Source organism: Triturus cristatus, chromosome 10 (genome assembly GCF_964204655.1).
Source record: "Triturus cristatus chromosome 10, aTriCri1.1, whole genome shotgun sequence".
NCBI lineage: Eukaryota > Metazoa > Chordata > Amphibia > Caudata > Salamandridae > Triturus > Triturus cristatus.
This window is the reverse complement of record NC_140593.1, coordinates 747,972,538-747,989,821: the sequence shown is the minus strand read 5'-3', so window position 1 is coordinate 747,989,821 and position 17,284 is coordinate 747,972,538. Positions and strand designations below refer to the sequence as shown.

At 44.8% G+C, this 17,284-nt stretch overlaps 1 protein-coding gene across 9 annotated transcripts in view; it reads right to left on the bottom strand.

Moving 5' to 3' along the window:
- LOC146789947 (anion exchange protein 2-like) overlaps positions 1-17,284 on the bottom strand; it is a 2,390,686-nt gene that overhangs the window by 1,307,254 nt on the left and 1,066,148 nt on the right. For 8 of the 9 annotated variants that reach the window (XM_085628246.1, XM_085628245.1, XM_085628249.1 and 5 more), the window contains one exon: positions 5,437-5,605. In XM_085628246.1, the coding sequence (XP_085484372.1) occupies positions 5,437-5,496 (60 nt within the window). In that variant the 5' untranslated portion in view covers positions 5,497-5,605. Of the gene's footprint in view, positions 1-4,012; positions 4,162-5,436; positions 5,606-17,284 lie in introns of all 9 variants that reach the window. The other variant, XM_085628254.1, reaches the window with a different exon arrangement.

Genomic DNA, 17,284 nt, shown 5'->3' with positions numbered 1-17,284 from the left:
GCTTGCATCTACCACAATCTTTGTATACAATTTCGGATCAAAGTAAGACATTTCAGTAGCATTTTCAATTGCATTTTATTTTCTTGAAACTCTGGTCCCATTCAGATGACCATTCAAATGGAACATCTTGCTTTGTTAGTTCTCGTAGAGAGGCACTCACAGTGACATTATCCCAAATGTACCTGGAGCAGTAGATGGCCATGCCTAAGAAGAATTGTAGCATGGTCACATCTTCTGGGGGCAAGTAGGTGACAATGCTTGTACCTTTTCAGGATCAGGTGTCATTACCTTCTTAGACAAAATATGCCCAAAGAATTGAAGTCTGTTTTGGTAAAACTCACACTTCTCTGCATTTAGTGTAAGACCTGCATCAACAAGCAGACAGCATACTCGTGTGAGTGTTTTATCATGTTCCTTTCATGTATCCCGAAACACTAATAAATCATCACTGTAGTTAAAAGCATGTGTGACATGCTGAATTATTCGACAAATGAAATTTTGAAAGATTTCTAGAGCTGATGACACACCAAAACTGAGTCCCTTATATCTCAACAAACCAACATGATTTGAAAAAGTAGTAATGTACCTTCAGTTTTTTCCAGTTCAAGTTGATGGTAGCCTTTGTTCAAATCAAGGCAGGAGAAAACATTGGCACCATTAAGCTGCGTGATCATGTCCGCAATGGTTGGACCTGAATGTCTTTCTCTTTAGATTGCTTTGCTGGCCTGTCGCATAGCAACACAAATGTGCACTGAATCTCCACTGACCTTTTTTGGCAGTGAAATCCACGGCGTCGAACCAGTGAGCACTCAATAATGTCATGCATTAAAGGTGTTTATAGTTCTTTCTCAACGGCTTCCTGTAAGTGAAAATTAATTGGACGGTGTCACTGTGCCAGAGACCAAATGTCTTCATTAATATGAAGCTGCACCTTCATTGTCTTAAGTTTCCCAAGTCCATAAAACAACATCAGGAACTGCCTCACTATTTCAGAACGGGCGTTCTTCATGTAGTTAATAGAGAACAGTCCCCTTTCAGCAGCAGTATCAAAACTTAATAAGCATGCACTTGATGACTTACCTTGGAGGACTTGAATTGGCGGTTGCACTATCATTTTCTTGTGCGGCATGGTCGCTACAAAGGATCCTTGACTCCGCAAGGGCGTAGACTCTGCCCAGGTGTACACCTTTGTTCTCAACTGTGTGGAACATGGTATCGGAGATAGGTTTTTGTACTTTTCTACCGCATGATGTTTATCCACGGGCCACTGTCAATGATCAAAGATGTAGGGCAACCATTTAATTTTGAGGGTGATTTTAGGACAATGTCCAAATGAATTTTGTTCCTTTGTGTGGTGATTCTTTTTAGATTTGTGTTCTTCTTTGCAAGTGGCCAATCCTACATGCACATGTCAGTCTGTGAATGACATCACCATTGCACATCCATATTCCTCACCATCACTCAATGATGATGTTAAAGAACCTTTGGAAGATGAGTTTGATAATGATCAACTTTGTTTCATTTCCACTTGCCCTGGTCGATTTTGCTGTTTGGGTCTTGTGGGAGTGGCTAGAGTGCTTCTGGAACTTTCTGGTATACATCTTTATGTCACATTATAAAATAAAGACGGGGGACGCATTGGATCGAACTTAGCTCCCAAAGTCTTCTTGATTTGATGGTATGATACTGCATCAGCTTATGATATCTTCTTTATCACTTCTTTTACTCCATCACCTGCAAGGATCTTTAAGTATTTGATGATCTTTTTGTCATCTGCTTCTTCTATAGCATCTATGAAGTCACCGAACATTTTGATTCAGGCAGTACATCTGGCACCAATGTTCTTCTTTTTGGCGGTATTGAATGGAGGTGTTGGTTTGAGGAACACGATGGCGCCATATTTTGCGCTCTTTTCAACAGCCATTGGAGAGCTTCAAAGCTTAAAGACGTTTTGAGTTGCACTGAGTGCCACCAGCCGCCTCTGTTTCTGCGGGGACCAACAGCTTGGTAAGCACAACCTCTGTACTTATGCTTGGGTTATTGTGGATGCCATGTGCTAATTTGCCCCCAGGCCAAGTTTTGATTGGAGGTTAGGTGGAACTTTTTTTCTACATTTGCTCCGGTAAGTACAGTTGTACTTTCTATACCTGGTTGTCTCTGCCGTTAGCGTCTTGTTGCACCTGCCTGTCGTTCCCTTTATTGTTTCGCTGTGCCTGGTCGTCTTTCCCTTCAGCACTTTCCTGCACCTGGCTGTCACTGCCTTTAGCGCTTCTGTGGCGCAGTATCTCTTCGTTCAGCCTTATCAGTAGATTTTTGGCAGGCTTACTGACTGTGCTCCTCTGTAGGCCCTTCACCTTCTTCGAGGGCCTCTCAAAAGCTAGAGTTGCACTTTGACTCCACATACGCCAACTATAGACCGCTTCTTGGGGCACACGTGGCACACAAAAGCAGTTTGCTAGACCACGGCAAACTCTCAGGGAGAGCAGTCTTGAATCCTTGGGTTCACATATCCCCTATCTCATTGCCAATTATAGCGTCCTCCTCTGCCAGGGAGCAAGTAACAGACCACGCCACACACGGAGCTCTGGTTTGCACATCCCTATTCTTTAGTATGCAACCATTAGCTAAATGCACTGTGTCACAAACTTTACTAACCACACCCAGCAGGTTACGTAGTACTTGTTATAAGTCTGCCAAGACCCACTAGAGGCCTCATACACACAAACACAGGACACCGCAAGAGGGCCATAAGTACTGGGATGAGGAAGAAAGAATTGGAGTAATAAAAATGACCGGTAAGTAATCTGAGCATTACCTCTTCACCGGCTTCCTCGTCCCAGTCCTTACATAGGGAGAATACACTCAAGCAAGGGCCTTCTTATCCTAACAGAAATGGCAAGAATAAAGGCACACACAAACATCTGTTTTGCCTTCATGTAGACTTCTTATACCAGTCTGTGGAAACACATCTCTCCCCTTTGATATTCCAGCAATCGCCTCAAGTATCTCTTGGATTCGCTATTCTTTACTGTGCTTTGAAGATGCTTAAGGAGTTGATACTATGAATATGCTAAATCTATAGATTTATTTTTCAGTGTGATATTGTGGTACATGTTCAGATATCTTCTGGCACGCTGTAATCCATAACGCGTGTTTCAGAGTTTCCCAAAATGTATAAATCCAAAATACATGATTGGATTAGCACCATCATTTAGTAATGTATGGTACATATTCAGAGTACATTCCAGATCTGCACCTTCACTCTGTAATACTAAGTGCAAGCAGATATTTGCACCTTCATTTAGAACTTTAGACTGCCTGTCTGGATTTTAACCATTACACAGAAAACTTGACTGCTTGCCTTTTTGGCACCATTGTACTTTGGCGTTAAAACAGTGCACTCTTGCTTAAATTCCCTAATGCAATCCAGAAAGTGGGTGAGGCCAGTTCGAAAGGATACATATTAATTTAATTCTGCGTCAACAGTAAGGTAAGCCACCTGTTGCCCAGCTAAAGACCACCCTTTGTCTGGTCAGGTGATATGCTGTAACAGGGCTACTTTAAAGTATTTCTGTAAAGTTAGATATATTCTTCGTTCTTTCACAATTGTTATATTAAAGATGATGAGATACCCTAGGGGCACAATCGTTCCAAGAACACCATGACATTCACAACTAATGTACAAACTAAGCTTTGGCAGTTCCTATAGCAATCATGGAGGCCTCAACAAGTGTGGCGCCACTGAGTGCTCTCCCTGGCTGCCCTGTTCTCTCTGTGTTTGCAGCTACAGCATGGGGCTCTGCTCCTAATGAAACCAGACGCATGCGCTCATTTGGATCTTTGTTGCTGAACATGGTCTATGCCTGTACAAGGAGGTCAGGAGCCCCTGGGTGAATGTAGGTCAGCTCTGGGCATATTCCCTTGGGCATCCTGATTCTTCTGAGCCACTCCTCTCCTCAGTGTCTGGATTCTTATCTTTGGGCAAACAGCTCCTGTGGGACAAGACACTCACCTCACCCATCACCTCTCTCAGCATGTAGGTAGGATTCCATGTCTCTGGCAGAGCCACAGCTTCTCCAGCAAGATGTGTAGTTTCAGGCAATGTCCCCTTGTGTTTGGGAAACTGGCTATCAGCGATCCCCGCCCTGGATCACAGCAGCTCTGTGAATGACACCCTTCCTTGGTCAGTGAAGCAGCTTGTAACTGTAACAATATGGTAAGTTTGCATCCTACCTTCACACAGAGTTTCCAGACAGGGGAAGTAGGTCAAATGTGAACACTTTAGGAACGAGTCTCAGGTACTTCCTTTTCGTAGCTTAATTTTTCTTCTGGAGTGCAGACAATTCTCTGCATAAGGTGCTGACTCACAGCAACTATTCATTATACTGGCACCAAGCAGGACTACCCGTAACATGAATACAATGATTGTGAAGTTCAGCACCTGGCAATCATCAAACTCCCTTCATGGGCCAATCAACTGAAGAATAACGGCCCATGCACTGCTTAGAAATTTCTCTCCCACTAATAAGGGCATATGCTGACTCACACCATTTCCTCACCATCATTGAAATGGTAGTGTGCAGGAAAGACTAATCAGCAACACCCTGTTAAAGAGGTCACATTAAATTCTAAGGACAGCCCTGTCCCCACCCCTCCACATTTTAGTGACTGGGGCTACACTCTCCAGATCAGGAATGTAGGCAATACACTTCCACTGGCTGAGGTGGCTGTATCAACACCTCCATCTTTTGTCATGTTAGAACCAAGGCAATCCAAATGGATGCCATTGGCTAATACTATATGTACACTGCTAACAGGCACTGTACAAACAAAACACACACACACACCAACCCCCGCCCTCCGACCTCCCCCGCCCCCACCACCAGTGCAGGGTCTGGGCATGACACATGTGAGGAACATTATACAAGCAGGCTGGTAGGAATGACTCTCAGTTATGGAAACTAAGAAAAAGTCCTGCCCCTTTTCTAATCTAAGCTTAACAATTAACACAGTATGGTGTCACCACCACTCACTGTGTAGGTCCAAAGGACACATAGTGTAATATTGAATACCTTATGGGACTCCCTACTCAACCGCACAAGGAGAATTGTAGCCCTAGATCTCAGCACGTACATAGGATTACATGGGTGCTTGACCAAAAGAAAGCCTAATACCAGAATCAATTGCAGGCAAGTAACTAAGGGCAGGGAGTGCGCGTCTAATCAATCATGCAAGGGCATTCATGTAGCAGCAGGCAGTCTACAGCTACAGTGGATGCTGGCTCTTGCTCTAGACATGACTAGTAAACACTAGCAGTAGATGTTGGTAACAAATAATGATCAGAGATACATGGAATAAGCACAGGCAGCACACACATGCAGGAGACATTTGTACATTGAAAGCAGGACAACAGGATATAGTGCAAAAGATACTCACGTTTTGAACGGCAGATGACAGGATGTCATGGATTTCAGCTGAGCCGTGGGAGTTGGTCATGTCTCAGAAAAGGGCTTAGAGGTGATCAGAGGAACACGGATAGGAAGCAGCGTCCTTAGCCTTTTTCTTTCTCACAAACACTCAGAGGGTGATATAGGGACAGCATAACCTATGAAGTCATAAAACACAAAAAAGTCGAACAGGCTTCACAACAAGTCCATAACAGGCAAAGGAAAGTATTGCTACAACATTACATCTTCAATGCACAAGGAAGCACTATTCAAGAAAATGTTATCAGTCACTTTCAAGCTATAAAGCTCTGTGAGAGAAGCCTTTTTAACCATACCCCAACACTGTAGAGTGGCAGAAAAAAACACACCCCTGAAATGCCCCCAGCACAGCTTGCCAGAAGAACCCATGGGAAAAGCCCCTACAAAAGCACTTAAAGAGGAAAACCCAAACATTACATCATGATATCCCATCAAACATTTCCCAATATAGCATTATAGGAAGAGCTACCCTCAACAGCACTCAACAAGGCATTGCAAAAAAATCTATAGAGTCCAGGGCAAACCCCATCAACGGCATCACTCTTATTACAGGTCCCAGGAAGCTTGCACAAGGAACTAACAGTGACAGATCAACAAGGCTCTTTCCCAGGAACCTCAGTGAACAAGTGACCTAACAATGAGATCCCAGAGGGACCACAGAAACAAAGCACTGCCAGACAAAACTCTATCCCAGACATCATTCCTCTTAACATTGCCCTGGCATAGAAAATCTCAAGAAAGCCTCTCCCATACGAACTACATTGACAGCCTTAAAAAGAGCAGAGCCTATCAGATGAATCCTAGCTCCACAACCCTTAGCAAAGTTCTGCCGGGAGAACTCCTTCCAGAGCTCGCAACAAAGGCTTAACAGAAAAATATCCTTCAGCACAGCCACTCCAAGAAAACACTGGTGGAATACCCGCAATCCACAGCTTACTGCTGTGGATTGACCAAGAGCAAGACCACTGACTCATTGTCAGTGAAATTGTTCCCCCTCTCTCGCAGCTCCACCATTAAGTGAGGCCTTCCCCCGAGCCCCTGCACTCTCGAGTGTTGGTGTTCAAGGCCCTCCTCCACCCGCAGGTTTTACCTGTGCCTCATCCCTGGTGGTCCAGTGGACCTCTGTCTCCTTTCTCTCGCTCCGCTTTTTCTCTTAGTTTTTCACTTGTTTTTCCCTCATTTCAATCTGCACTTTTCACTCTCCTTCTGTGTCTTTCCTCCACTTTTCTTGCACTTTTTCTGCCCTATTTCACTCTTTCCCCTTTTTTTCGGCCCTTTTCCGCCTGTTTTTTCCCCGCTGCTGCTGCCCCGGCGGCCCCTCCCCCCTGCACGACCGGCCCATTCCAGTTCCCCTCTCCGCTCCTGCCTCCCCGATCCCTACTTAATGGCGACCTCGCGCTGGCGTCCGCGACCCGACCACGACCAGCGCCAGGAACCCTGGACCTCCGCACCGCCAACGCTACGACCCAGCGGCACTCCACACACTCAACCCAGGCCGCAACAACAACTGCAAGCTAGCATCACCGCCGACACCCACGGACCCGTCGGCTGTCACCGCTGCCGGCACACCTACAGCACCGCCAGGAACACGGACCCAGCACAAGCCGCCCACAAAAACACAACCGAGTCGAAGACCCTGCAATGCATCCTCCTCATCGTCCGAACCCTCCACAAACACGCCACCGAAATCTGGGAACTCCGACAGCACCACCCCGGACATAGCGTTCTTCACTGAAACCTGGACCAACACCACCTCGGGACCGGACATCGCCATCGCCCATTCCCCAAGGATACAAGATCTCCAGGAAGGACTGCCCCACCCACCCGGGAGGAGGAATCGCCATCGTCCACAAATCCACCCTCCGCCTGAGCACACTCCCTGACGAGCCCACAGACCTGATGGAACACCTTCACTTCAAGATACTGGTTAGCCCTACCACCACCCTCCGAGAAACTCTCATCTACCGACCCCCTGGACCTCGCAGACCTTTCGCCAACTCCATCACGGACATCATCTGCCCGCATGCGATCGCATCCACCAACTACACCCTGCTGGGAGACCTCAACTTCCACCTCGACCTGGACCCCTACATCACATCCCTCCTGTACAACCTCCACAACATTGGACTCTGCCAGATCGTGACCGAACCCACTCACTCAGCAGGACACACCCTCGACCCCCTCATCACAACAGGAAATGGCATCACCTTCAGCCACACCATCGAACTCTCATGGACTGACCACCGATGCGTCCACTTCACCCTCAGAACACCCACCATCCACAGACACCAGCACCTGCTCCCACGAAGAAACTGGACCAGAATCACCGACGACCAGCTGACCTTCTCACTAAGCAACTCCACCCCAACCATCGCGGAATACGACGACCTCAACTCCGCAGCCCGTAGCCTGCACAGATGGATCTCCGACAGCGCCAACACCATAGCCCTCCTCAAGAAAAACAACAACACCCATGCCAAGAAAGCCAAATGGTTTACCACCGAACTTCGTGAGCCCAGACGCACTTGCCGCCACCTCGAAAAGGCCTGGAGGAACACCAAATCCACAGAAGCCCACAACAACTTCAGATTCGCCACCAAAGCCCACCACCAACTCATCATAAAAACAAGGAAAAAAGCGATTACGACAGAATCTTCACATACGCGCACAACAGCAAAGAACTCTTCAACATCATCAAGGAGTTCGCCCAACCCACCAGCGAGTCTACTGACATCCCTCCCTCACAAGATCTCTGCAACAAACTCAGCCAGCACCTTTTCCTACCACAAAATCAAGAGCATCTACAACAACTTTGACGAAGACTATCAACACACTGAACCCTCACTAACCACCCCCGACACCCTGATGCCAGCATTCCCCGAAGACTGGAAACACGCCGAGGTCAGCCCCCTCCTGAAGAAGCCTTCGGCAGACCCCACCGTCCTCAAAAACTACAGACCCATCTACCTGCTCCCATTCCCAGCAAAAGTCATCAAGAAAGCCATCAACAGCCAATTCGCCACAATCATCGAAGAGCACAACATCCTCGACTCGTCCCAATCCAGCTTCAGAAAAAAACAGTACAGAAATCGCCCTCCTCGCCGCAACAGACCACATCCGCACCCTACTGGACAAAGGAGAAACAGTAGCCCTCATCCTCCACGACCTCTCAGCGGCATTCGACACAGTCTCTCACCACACCCTAATACGCAGACTCCACGACGCAGGGATCCAGGACAAGGCCCACGACTGGATCCGCTCCTTCCTCTCTGGTAGAACGCAGCGGGTCATACTCCCCCCTTTCCTCTCGGGCCCTACTCCAACCACCTGTGGAGTCCCCCAGGGGTCCTCCCTCAGCCTTACGCTCTTCAAAGTCTACATGGCTCCGCTCGCCCCCATCTTCAGAACCTACGTACTCAACATTGTGTCATACGCAGACGACACCCAACTCATCCTCTCCCTATCAAACAAACCCAACACCGCCAGACACAACTTTCGAGACGGCATGGAAGCCGTCGCAAAATGGATGAAAAACAGCTGCCTACAACTAAACACCAACAAAACAGAATTACTCATCATGGGCCCAAACCCCGACGCCTGTAACGACACCTGGTGGCCACCCGCCCTCGGAAGCCCGCTCACCCCCACGAACCATGCACGCGGCATGGGAATCATCCTGGAATCCGAGCTCAAAATGGACCGCCAGATCAACTCCGTCTCGTCCTCCTGTTTCCACACCCTCCGCAACTATGTAAGACCTTCAAATGGATCCCACTCGAACACAGAAAGACCGTAACTCACGCCCTGGTCACCAGCAGACTCGACTACGGTAACGCACTCTACGCCGGAATAAACAAAAATCTCACCCGCAAGCTACAGAACATCCAGAATGCTGCCGCAAGACCGGTCCTCAACCTGCTAAGACGCTGCCACATCTCTCAGCACCTGCGCACACTACACGAGGCTAGAGTCACCTTCAAGATGCTCACACACACAAGGCTCTCCACGACACCGGACCAGAATACCTGAACAGCCGACTCAAATTCCACGCATCCCATAGGACCCTATGATCAGCCCAGTTCACCTACGTCATGGTCCCCCGCACCAGAAAGACCAGATCTGGAGGCCGCTCCTTCTCCTTCCTCGCGGCCAGAGCCTGGAACGCCCTTTTGCTCCACCTCAGACAGCTCCACTTCAGACAGACAACATCGCTCCCCATCTTCGCAAGAAACCTCAAAACCTGGCTCTTCGACAGACCCCCCTCCTTGATGGACTGGAACCTGCACCCCACCCCAGCGCCTTGAGACCCTTACGGGTGAGTAGTCGTGCTCAACCTGCCTGATAGATTGATTGATTGACTGCTCCAATAAGCAGGAAATCTGGTGCTAACAGTCTGCCAGAGAACCATTCCTAGAGACACCTTCATTAACAGTATCTCACAACCCTTTTTCAAATAACTACCATCAGCATTACTCCGAACACAATATCTTCAAAAAAATCAATCATCTTTAAATTTCACTACTCCTGTACCACAGATTGTAACTCCTGTAACACCTGTAAACGTCATTGTTCCTGTGCACTACATTTAAATATCGACACGTGGAAACCTACAGTCACCTAGTGGTGGTATAGGAAAATATTCAGAGAACTGTTAACACACTTAGGGCCTCATGTAGGTAGCTAAATACCGGTCGGTAACGGCCGAAATTCGGTAAATATCCCCTTACCGACCGGTATTTAGCTATTTGGGATGTAGGAGGCATAATTCAGGATTCGGTAAATTACCGAATCGGTAAAATACCGAATCGGTAAATACCGAATCCTGAATGTAGGGAGCACTCTAAAGAGTGCAAATTAGAATTAAGAATTCGTTATTTACCACCAAATACAGGTTGGTGATAAATAACGAATACCTTGCAAAACGAAGATTTTGCAGATGTAAGAGTGCCATGTGGCAGACATACATGCCCTTAGGGCATGTATGTGCGCCACATGTGCACACATGCAAGAATCAGGGGTGCAACAGGGTGTCAATGTGACACCCTGCCACCCTTGTATATGCTCCCCCCATTACCGAATCGGTATTTACCGAATCGGTAATGGTGACTGGCTTCCCATTGATTCCTATGGGCCTCCAGGCCCATAGGAATCAATGGGAAGGTATGCCCCATTACCGAATCGGTAAATACCGATTCATATTTACCGAATTTTTCCGATTCGGTAAAATTTACCGACTCATTACCTACATCACATTTACCGATTCATAAATACCGAATCGGTAAAATTCGGTATTTATGAATCGGTAAATGTGTTGCTACCTACATATGGCCCTTAGAGAATGAGGAGGAGAAAAGGCGGGATTCCTGAATTCCACCCTAGCATCTTCTGTACCATTCACCCCTCATATACAAATATGAAAGACTGTCAGGAAGAACTATTGTGGCCATAACTTAACTGGGGAAGGAGTGTGAAAATTAATAAGGCAGAAAAGCCAAATGTCTTTTCAATAAATTCAAACTTAAAAAAAAGAAAAGCCAAATGTCAAAACTATCATGACATACTTCTAAATTATTTCTTAACCCTACAAAATCTTAATTCGATTTTCAATGTGCAAGATGAAATGATCTAATAGAGAACGTTGGAATAATAGTGGTAGTTTAGGTTAGTATAAATATTAGGAAACAGGTTAAACAGGACTATCTGTGCGAAATAAATATCTGCTCTTCTGCTTGCTTTCAGGGAGAAGGGTTTAAAGAATTTAGTTGGGTGTCCTAATGCATATCTCGGAAAGTGGTGTTAAAACCTAGGGCAAGCCAAAACGTATCCCCTGGTCTTATAAAAATCGTACACTGCTAACAGTGCTGAGTGGCCTAGCGTACATGTTTATCAAGGCATTTGATCTAGACATCAATAATCAATCAATGTGTATTTCAGGTCACAACCACAAATAAAACATTATTGCTACAGTTAATAAACACGTTTTATACAACTGATTAAAAACGAACTACACCAATACAGAGTAAAGGCAAAAAGCTCATGAGAGGAATAACACAGAAATACAATTCTGTGTTTTGCAATAAGTGAGAAAGCCGGATACTATCCACGAGTTACATGAGCAATCCCCTCAGAGATTTTACAAAAAAAAAAAGATTTAAAATACAATATAGTGCTCAATGATGAAGGACCCTTATGCTGTATAGTGTTGACTTGGACTGATAGTCTTTTAGGTGATGAAGGGCCCTCCTGCAGGTTAACAGTATTGATATCATCTGGATTGTATTTTACTAAGGTCCCTTTCGTTTGACTAGACTAGTGGTGCTGTATGCACTGTCAGACGCGGGAGCAAATCTAACACTGACTACTGGCAATAAATGTACTCTGAAGACGCTGTTAAATTTCACAACACGTCTATGATTTAAAGGATAATTGTAGCATCTGTTATTCATAGCAGCCTGAGAGCAGCACAATTGCCCTCTTTTTAAGTCTGGCTTGACTAAACAGCTGTCTCAAGTAACTATTGATATTAATAAATCTTTATAATATAAAAACAACGGCCTTGGCTCTAAATTACCCTCTCACCTCATGCAGTTGGCTGTTTGGTATATCATTCCAACTTCTAGGAAGTCCACCCATTGGAATACACAAGGGACTTTTTTTACAACTGAAAAGAAAACTGAATCACAACACATTGACATCCTCTTCTTTATCTCATTAAGTATTCTATACAGTGGTGAAGCACAAGCACTAGTATTGACTAAAAATGGCACATATGACTGATAGGCTGGATTGTTGTTGCGATGCTAAGTTGTATTACCTAATTTATATATATATATATATGTTTGTAAAGTATTCAATCCTTTTTGCTCCTTTTGTTAGCCATGGCTTGACTGAAGCTGTCTGCAGGACCTACTGTTATTACATGTTTTTATACTATACATACAGTTAGCCTATAAGTGTATCATCCTCTCAATTTATGATATTGACTGTTTGATGAACAATTCGCACTTCCAGGAAGTGCTTCCCCTAAAAAGCAGGAGGGACTGTAGTATAACTGAAAAGAAAACGTAATTGTCATTTTGTTTGCCACCTCCACGTTTTTGTCTCCTATTTGCATTCTAAACAGATATCTGTCCACTTTTCCTCTTTTTTTCCAGTATTGGCAAAGCCAACAGGTCTGGATTCAATGTGCAAAACAGGATTTGTTCTTGAAAGCATTAAAGCAGCATTTGAGCATGTCAACGCTGCATGAGTTAACCCGACCTGGTGGCTTTCCCAATGGTGTTAGTTTTTTGTGACTCGCCGGGTGAATCCAGTAGCCTGTCTGAGAGCCTGAAGAGCAGCTGTGAAGAGTCAGGCTTTAAGTCTGTCTGGAGGCTGGCAAAGCAGCTCTTTAAGTTCACTCCTGTGAACCTCTCTTTCGCATGCTCCGCTTGTCCACAGAGGATCAGGTGTAGAAAATTGAGTTATCTTAATACAGTGGGAACCGAGCCCTGAAGTTTTCTTACTCTAGTTTCAAAGTCTAAGGTTACTGGATAAACCAAAGAAAATGTGAAATCCATATTATTAGAAGTGCATTTGGGCACTGCTGCAACCTCAGATTCTGGGATTAAATTCACTGAGGCTCGGCATAGATAATATAATTACATGTTTAATTTTCTTTTTAAGGTCCTGACTCTCTCTGCGCACTGAAACACTATAAAACTCTTATTTTACAAAGTCCGTAGAATGGTTCAACAAACGCACAGCTTGCCCTTGACTCAAGTGACTCAAGAGACTATTGCAAGTTATGAGTTTGAATCCTGATTTTGTCTAAAAGTGGTAAAAGCATGGATTGAATTAAGTTTAAAAATGAAAATCTAATATTTAAAATTATCAGGTGGGGGGAGCATTTCACGGAGAATGAAAAATAAAAATATAAATTAAAATAGGGAAAATTAATCCGTATCAAGGAGGGTGCTGCTGTTTGGGAGGCTGTGATGCCTTACAAGGATGCTGTACAGCCCAGTGGCATACAGTATTACAGTGTCAAAATGCTGCCCATCCTCCATGCACAGAAGTCTAGAAGTGGATGCCGAAGTATGACAGTCATGTGTGCTGGGACTACAGTGTGTCACCGTGCATGCAGTTAGGCCAGTGTAAAGTATCCAAATTGTTGTCACTCCTTCTGCCTGACACTGGACATATCCAATGGTTCTACTGTGAGCTAGGTCGAAATGTGATTGACAGCCAATGGGGCAAGGGGCAAAACCCATTGCCCCATTTAATTTATGCTGTCTGTAGGCTGATCCTGGATGACAATGAGAAGCAGCCAATGGCTGAAATGGGCTGTCCGTATGTCGCTCTGAGTGATATGTACTTGTACAACGTTTATTATTGATAAAAATGCTGAAGAGACAACTAAAGCTGTCACTCAGCAAAGACCTAAAATAGAGTCACCTCAAATACACAGTGAAGTGATACAACTCAACTCCCTATTCTTGTGTTCGTACAGCCCAGAATGCTCGTGGGTGGAACAAAGAGTAGGAAAGAAAGCCACTGGCTCGAGCAGACAACCGAGCTCGACATCAAAGGCATGCAGTCACGATCAAGGGGCTGACTTAAAGCTCACTGTAAGCATAAAGTGTCTACTGGAAATAGTAGGTCTTGCCAGCAGGTAGCTAAAGCTGTCAGTAACTGAGGCCTAAAAATGATTGTCAATTTCCTCTATTATAGTGTGTCAAGCTTATGATAAGGTGCACACAACATAATTTGTCTACCTCTGGAACATGATGCAGATGGCATCTCTTGAGCAAATGAGGAAGGGAGAAAGGACATAGAAGCATCCCTTCAATCAAGATGTTCCTGCAGGTATTCGTCGGACTAGATTAAAACAAGGGGGAAGATCCTAAGGGGAGTGAAATAATATACAAGCCAAATTCAAGGCAATAACTGCACATGTTAATGAAACTACCAGCAACAGACTAAACAGGATCCTACTAGTACCTTGTCCCGGAAAAGCACCGAACCTAGGAGCTGCGGAGGTCAATAATTGGCAGAACTCAAGTAAAAAGTGTTGCTGAAAGCTGAAAAGAAAATCAAGCACAAGACAAGAATAAAACATACAGAAAACAAAATTGAAAAGATGAGTGTACAGAAAAAAAGCAATAGGTGAAGGAGTGGGGACTAAATCATGAACAGTGAGCGAAGATATCAATGCAACCACGAGTGCTGTCAGGCACAGCAGTTAGAGTCCTGTGTCCAAAATTACTGCTCTTCCCTTCGGAACCTGAAGGTCATTATTCATGTTCAGCGACCTCGAAGTGATGTCTGTACTGCATTGTGATATTCCTGTTTCCCAAATTCCAGCTTCCATAGCTTAGGGAAGTCAAAGGGGTGCGAATATGAATGACAACAAGAGACATTGCTTGCTTCATATTTAAAACATCTCTGAGGGCATTTCTGAGGACATTTCTATAGGGTTCAAGCTCCTCTTAAGTTTAATTTGGAGGTATCAAAGAACTTGCCTGAAACAAGGCGCAAATTCGTTACAGGCAAGGCCCAGTTCCACATACAATAGGTTGCTGGTGTACCCAAAGAAGCTTCAACAGCCCTCTTAGGAATCCATCCTCAATAGTAACCAATTTTGCACGTTTATGGAGTTACCCATCTCTGTTACATTTTGTGATTTGGCATTATAGATTTTGATTATGGGTGTAACAGCACAAAACTAAACTTGGTGTTTGTTAAACATATAATCGCCGATGCTGTGGGATAAAACATGGGAGCTCTAATTGTTTCATCCACTTGGCATCGTCGCGCACGTTAGCATGCAGAAACAGAAACGCAGGGGGGCATGGCCAAGGCAGCAATGGCGGTGGTGGTTCTCTTGTGAGCTCCGCGATTGCCGGACCAGTGGGCTACAAATCCTGAGTGGCTTCGGGGGTTTGCCGAGAGCGTCCTGTGATCCGGCATCATAGCTCCCTGCTGGCGGAAGGAGGCGCAGGCGATGTCCTCTTCGATGCCGATATGCGGTGCTTACTGGAAGCCGCAAACGATCAGAGTGACACCGGCAACAGGTGCTTGAGGTGCCGCTGCGTGGGCCGATCGAACCGGAGGCCGGCGGAGGGGGCCAGAGCCTGGGCTGGCGGCAGTCATTGAGGGCAGGAGTATGGAAAAAGGCCTGTAAACTGCCCCTTTTCCCTGTGAGCCTTAAAGGAATCAAAAGCCTAATTTAGCTTTAGTCCTTATTCATTCTGTTCATTATTCTGTTTTACCTGTCTCTCACCCAGAAGCTGTGAAGCATTATTATTGTGTAAAGAAGGAAATTTTGTACAAGGCTGTTTAAATGTGTGGTTAAAGTTCATGTATAAGTTGCACATTTATCTGGTAAATAATCTACGGCCTGCTTTGAAAAAAGGTCTGAATGTGGTCTGGCTTTTAAGTGTTTTTTCATCTGCACAATGTGTGTTTCTGGGAACCTTCATGACTTGTATATTTTGCAGGAACCTCAGAGGATATTCCAAACTTAGATTTGTATAGGTAGCGTGACTGCAAGAGTCACGAAAACAGGAAAGCTTCGATCCTGAGGAAATGTGAAGTGATGAAGTAAGCAGACTGAGTGGGAAAGAACGAAAAAGCATGAAGCTTTTTCTATTGTTAACATTGCACTGGAGTCATGGCTGTTTGCCAAATATAGTATTATAAGAATGGACTCGCAGCAAGTGTAATTTGAGACTGACTTGTGCATCTCTTATGGTGTGGTCACTCTCTCAGCTGTTTTATTTTGTGCATATACAATAAACATGCTTGTCCTCACTTTGTTGCAGAGTGGGTGATTAATGATTTTAGTGACAAAGGATTTTTATGAATATCGCGGCAGAGTCAGCCAGGGGATCCCCTTTAATTTGGCCTGCCGCTTTGGAGGTTCCCCTTAGGGGCTCCTTACAACTAATTTAGGGATGCACAATATGAGGAGGATGACAAATTCCCTTTGAAATGAAAGATCTGTTTTATGGACGACAGGGGTACCGGTCTGGGGGATGTCTGCAGCGGCCAGATAAGGTAGGAAAAAAGGGTGATCGTTGATTCCTTTGGTATTGATGCACAACTGTTACAAATGAAAATGTGTATTAAGTTAATCCTGGCAGGCCTTTGTACGAATCGTCAGAGAGGGATGGTGAGAGAAGTAACTGTGTTTTGTTGATCCTGACAGACCTTTGTTTAGGAATCGTCGGAGAAATAGATGTGTATTTAGTTAAACTTGGCAGAATGGTTTTTTTTCCTTTTGGAATTATTAGAGAAATAGGAATTATATAAGAAATTTATCCTGACAGTTCGAATTAGGGAAACGTCGGAGAGAGGGAAAAAGTTGACATGTTGTATAATTATGTGAGTTGTTTTTTTAAACAAAAAATATATATAATGTAGATTTGTAATTATTATAGCATGTGTAATAGACATGAGTTCTCTTGTATTATCAGAGGCACCAACTGTTTTTTTAGTGTTAACTCCATCAGGACTGGGGACTTTAAGAATAGTAAGAGTAGGATCTACTAGGATACCAGGTAGATTTAGTCTGTGTAATATTGATCCATATGATTTTCGTGTGAAACTCTTGTTCGTCTTCCATAACTTGCTTATTTAGGGATAAGTGCAGATTAGGCTAAACAAAAGGGAGGAGGCTGTCTTGTAGTCCATAAGTATTTTTCCCTCGAACGAACAGGAATAATAAAAGTTTCCAGTAGATTAAAAGAAAAAATTGTAAGGTCATGCCTTTTTTAAAGAAATCTTACCCAGGGAGACAGGGAAAGAAAGGGACT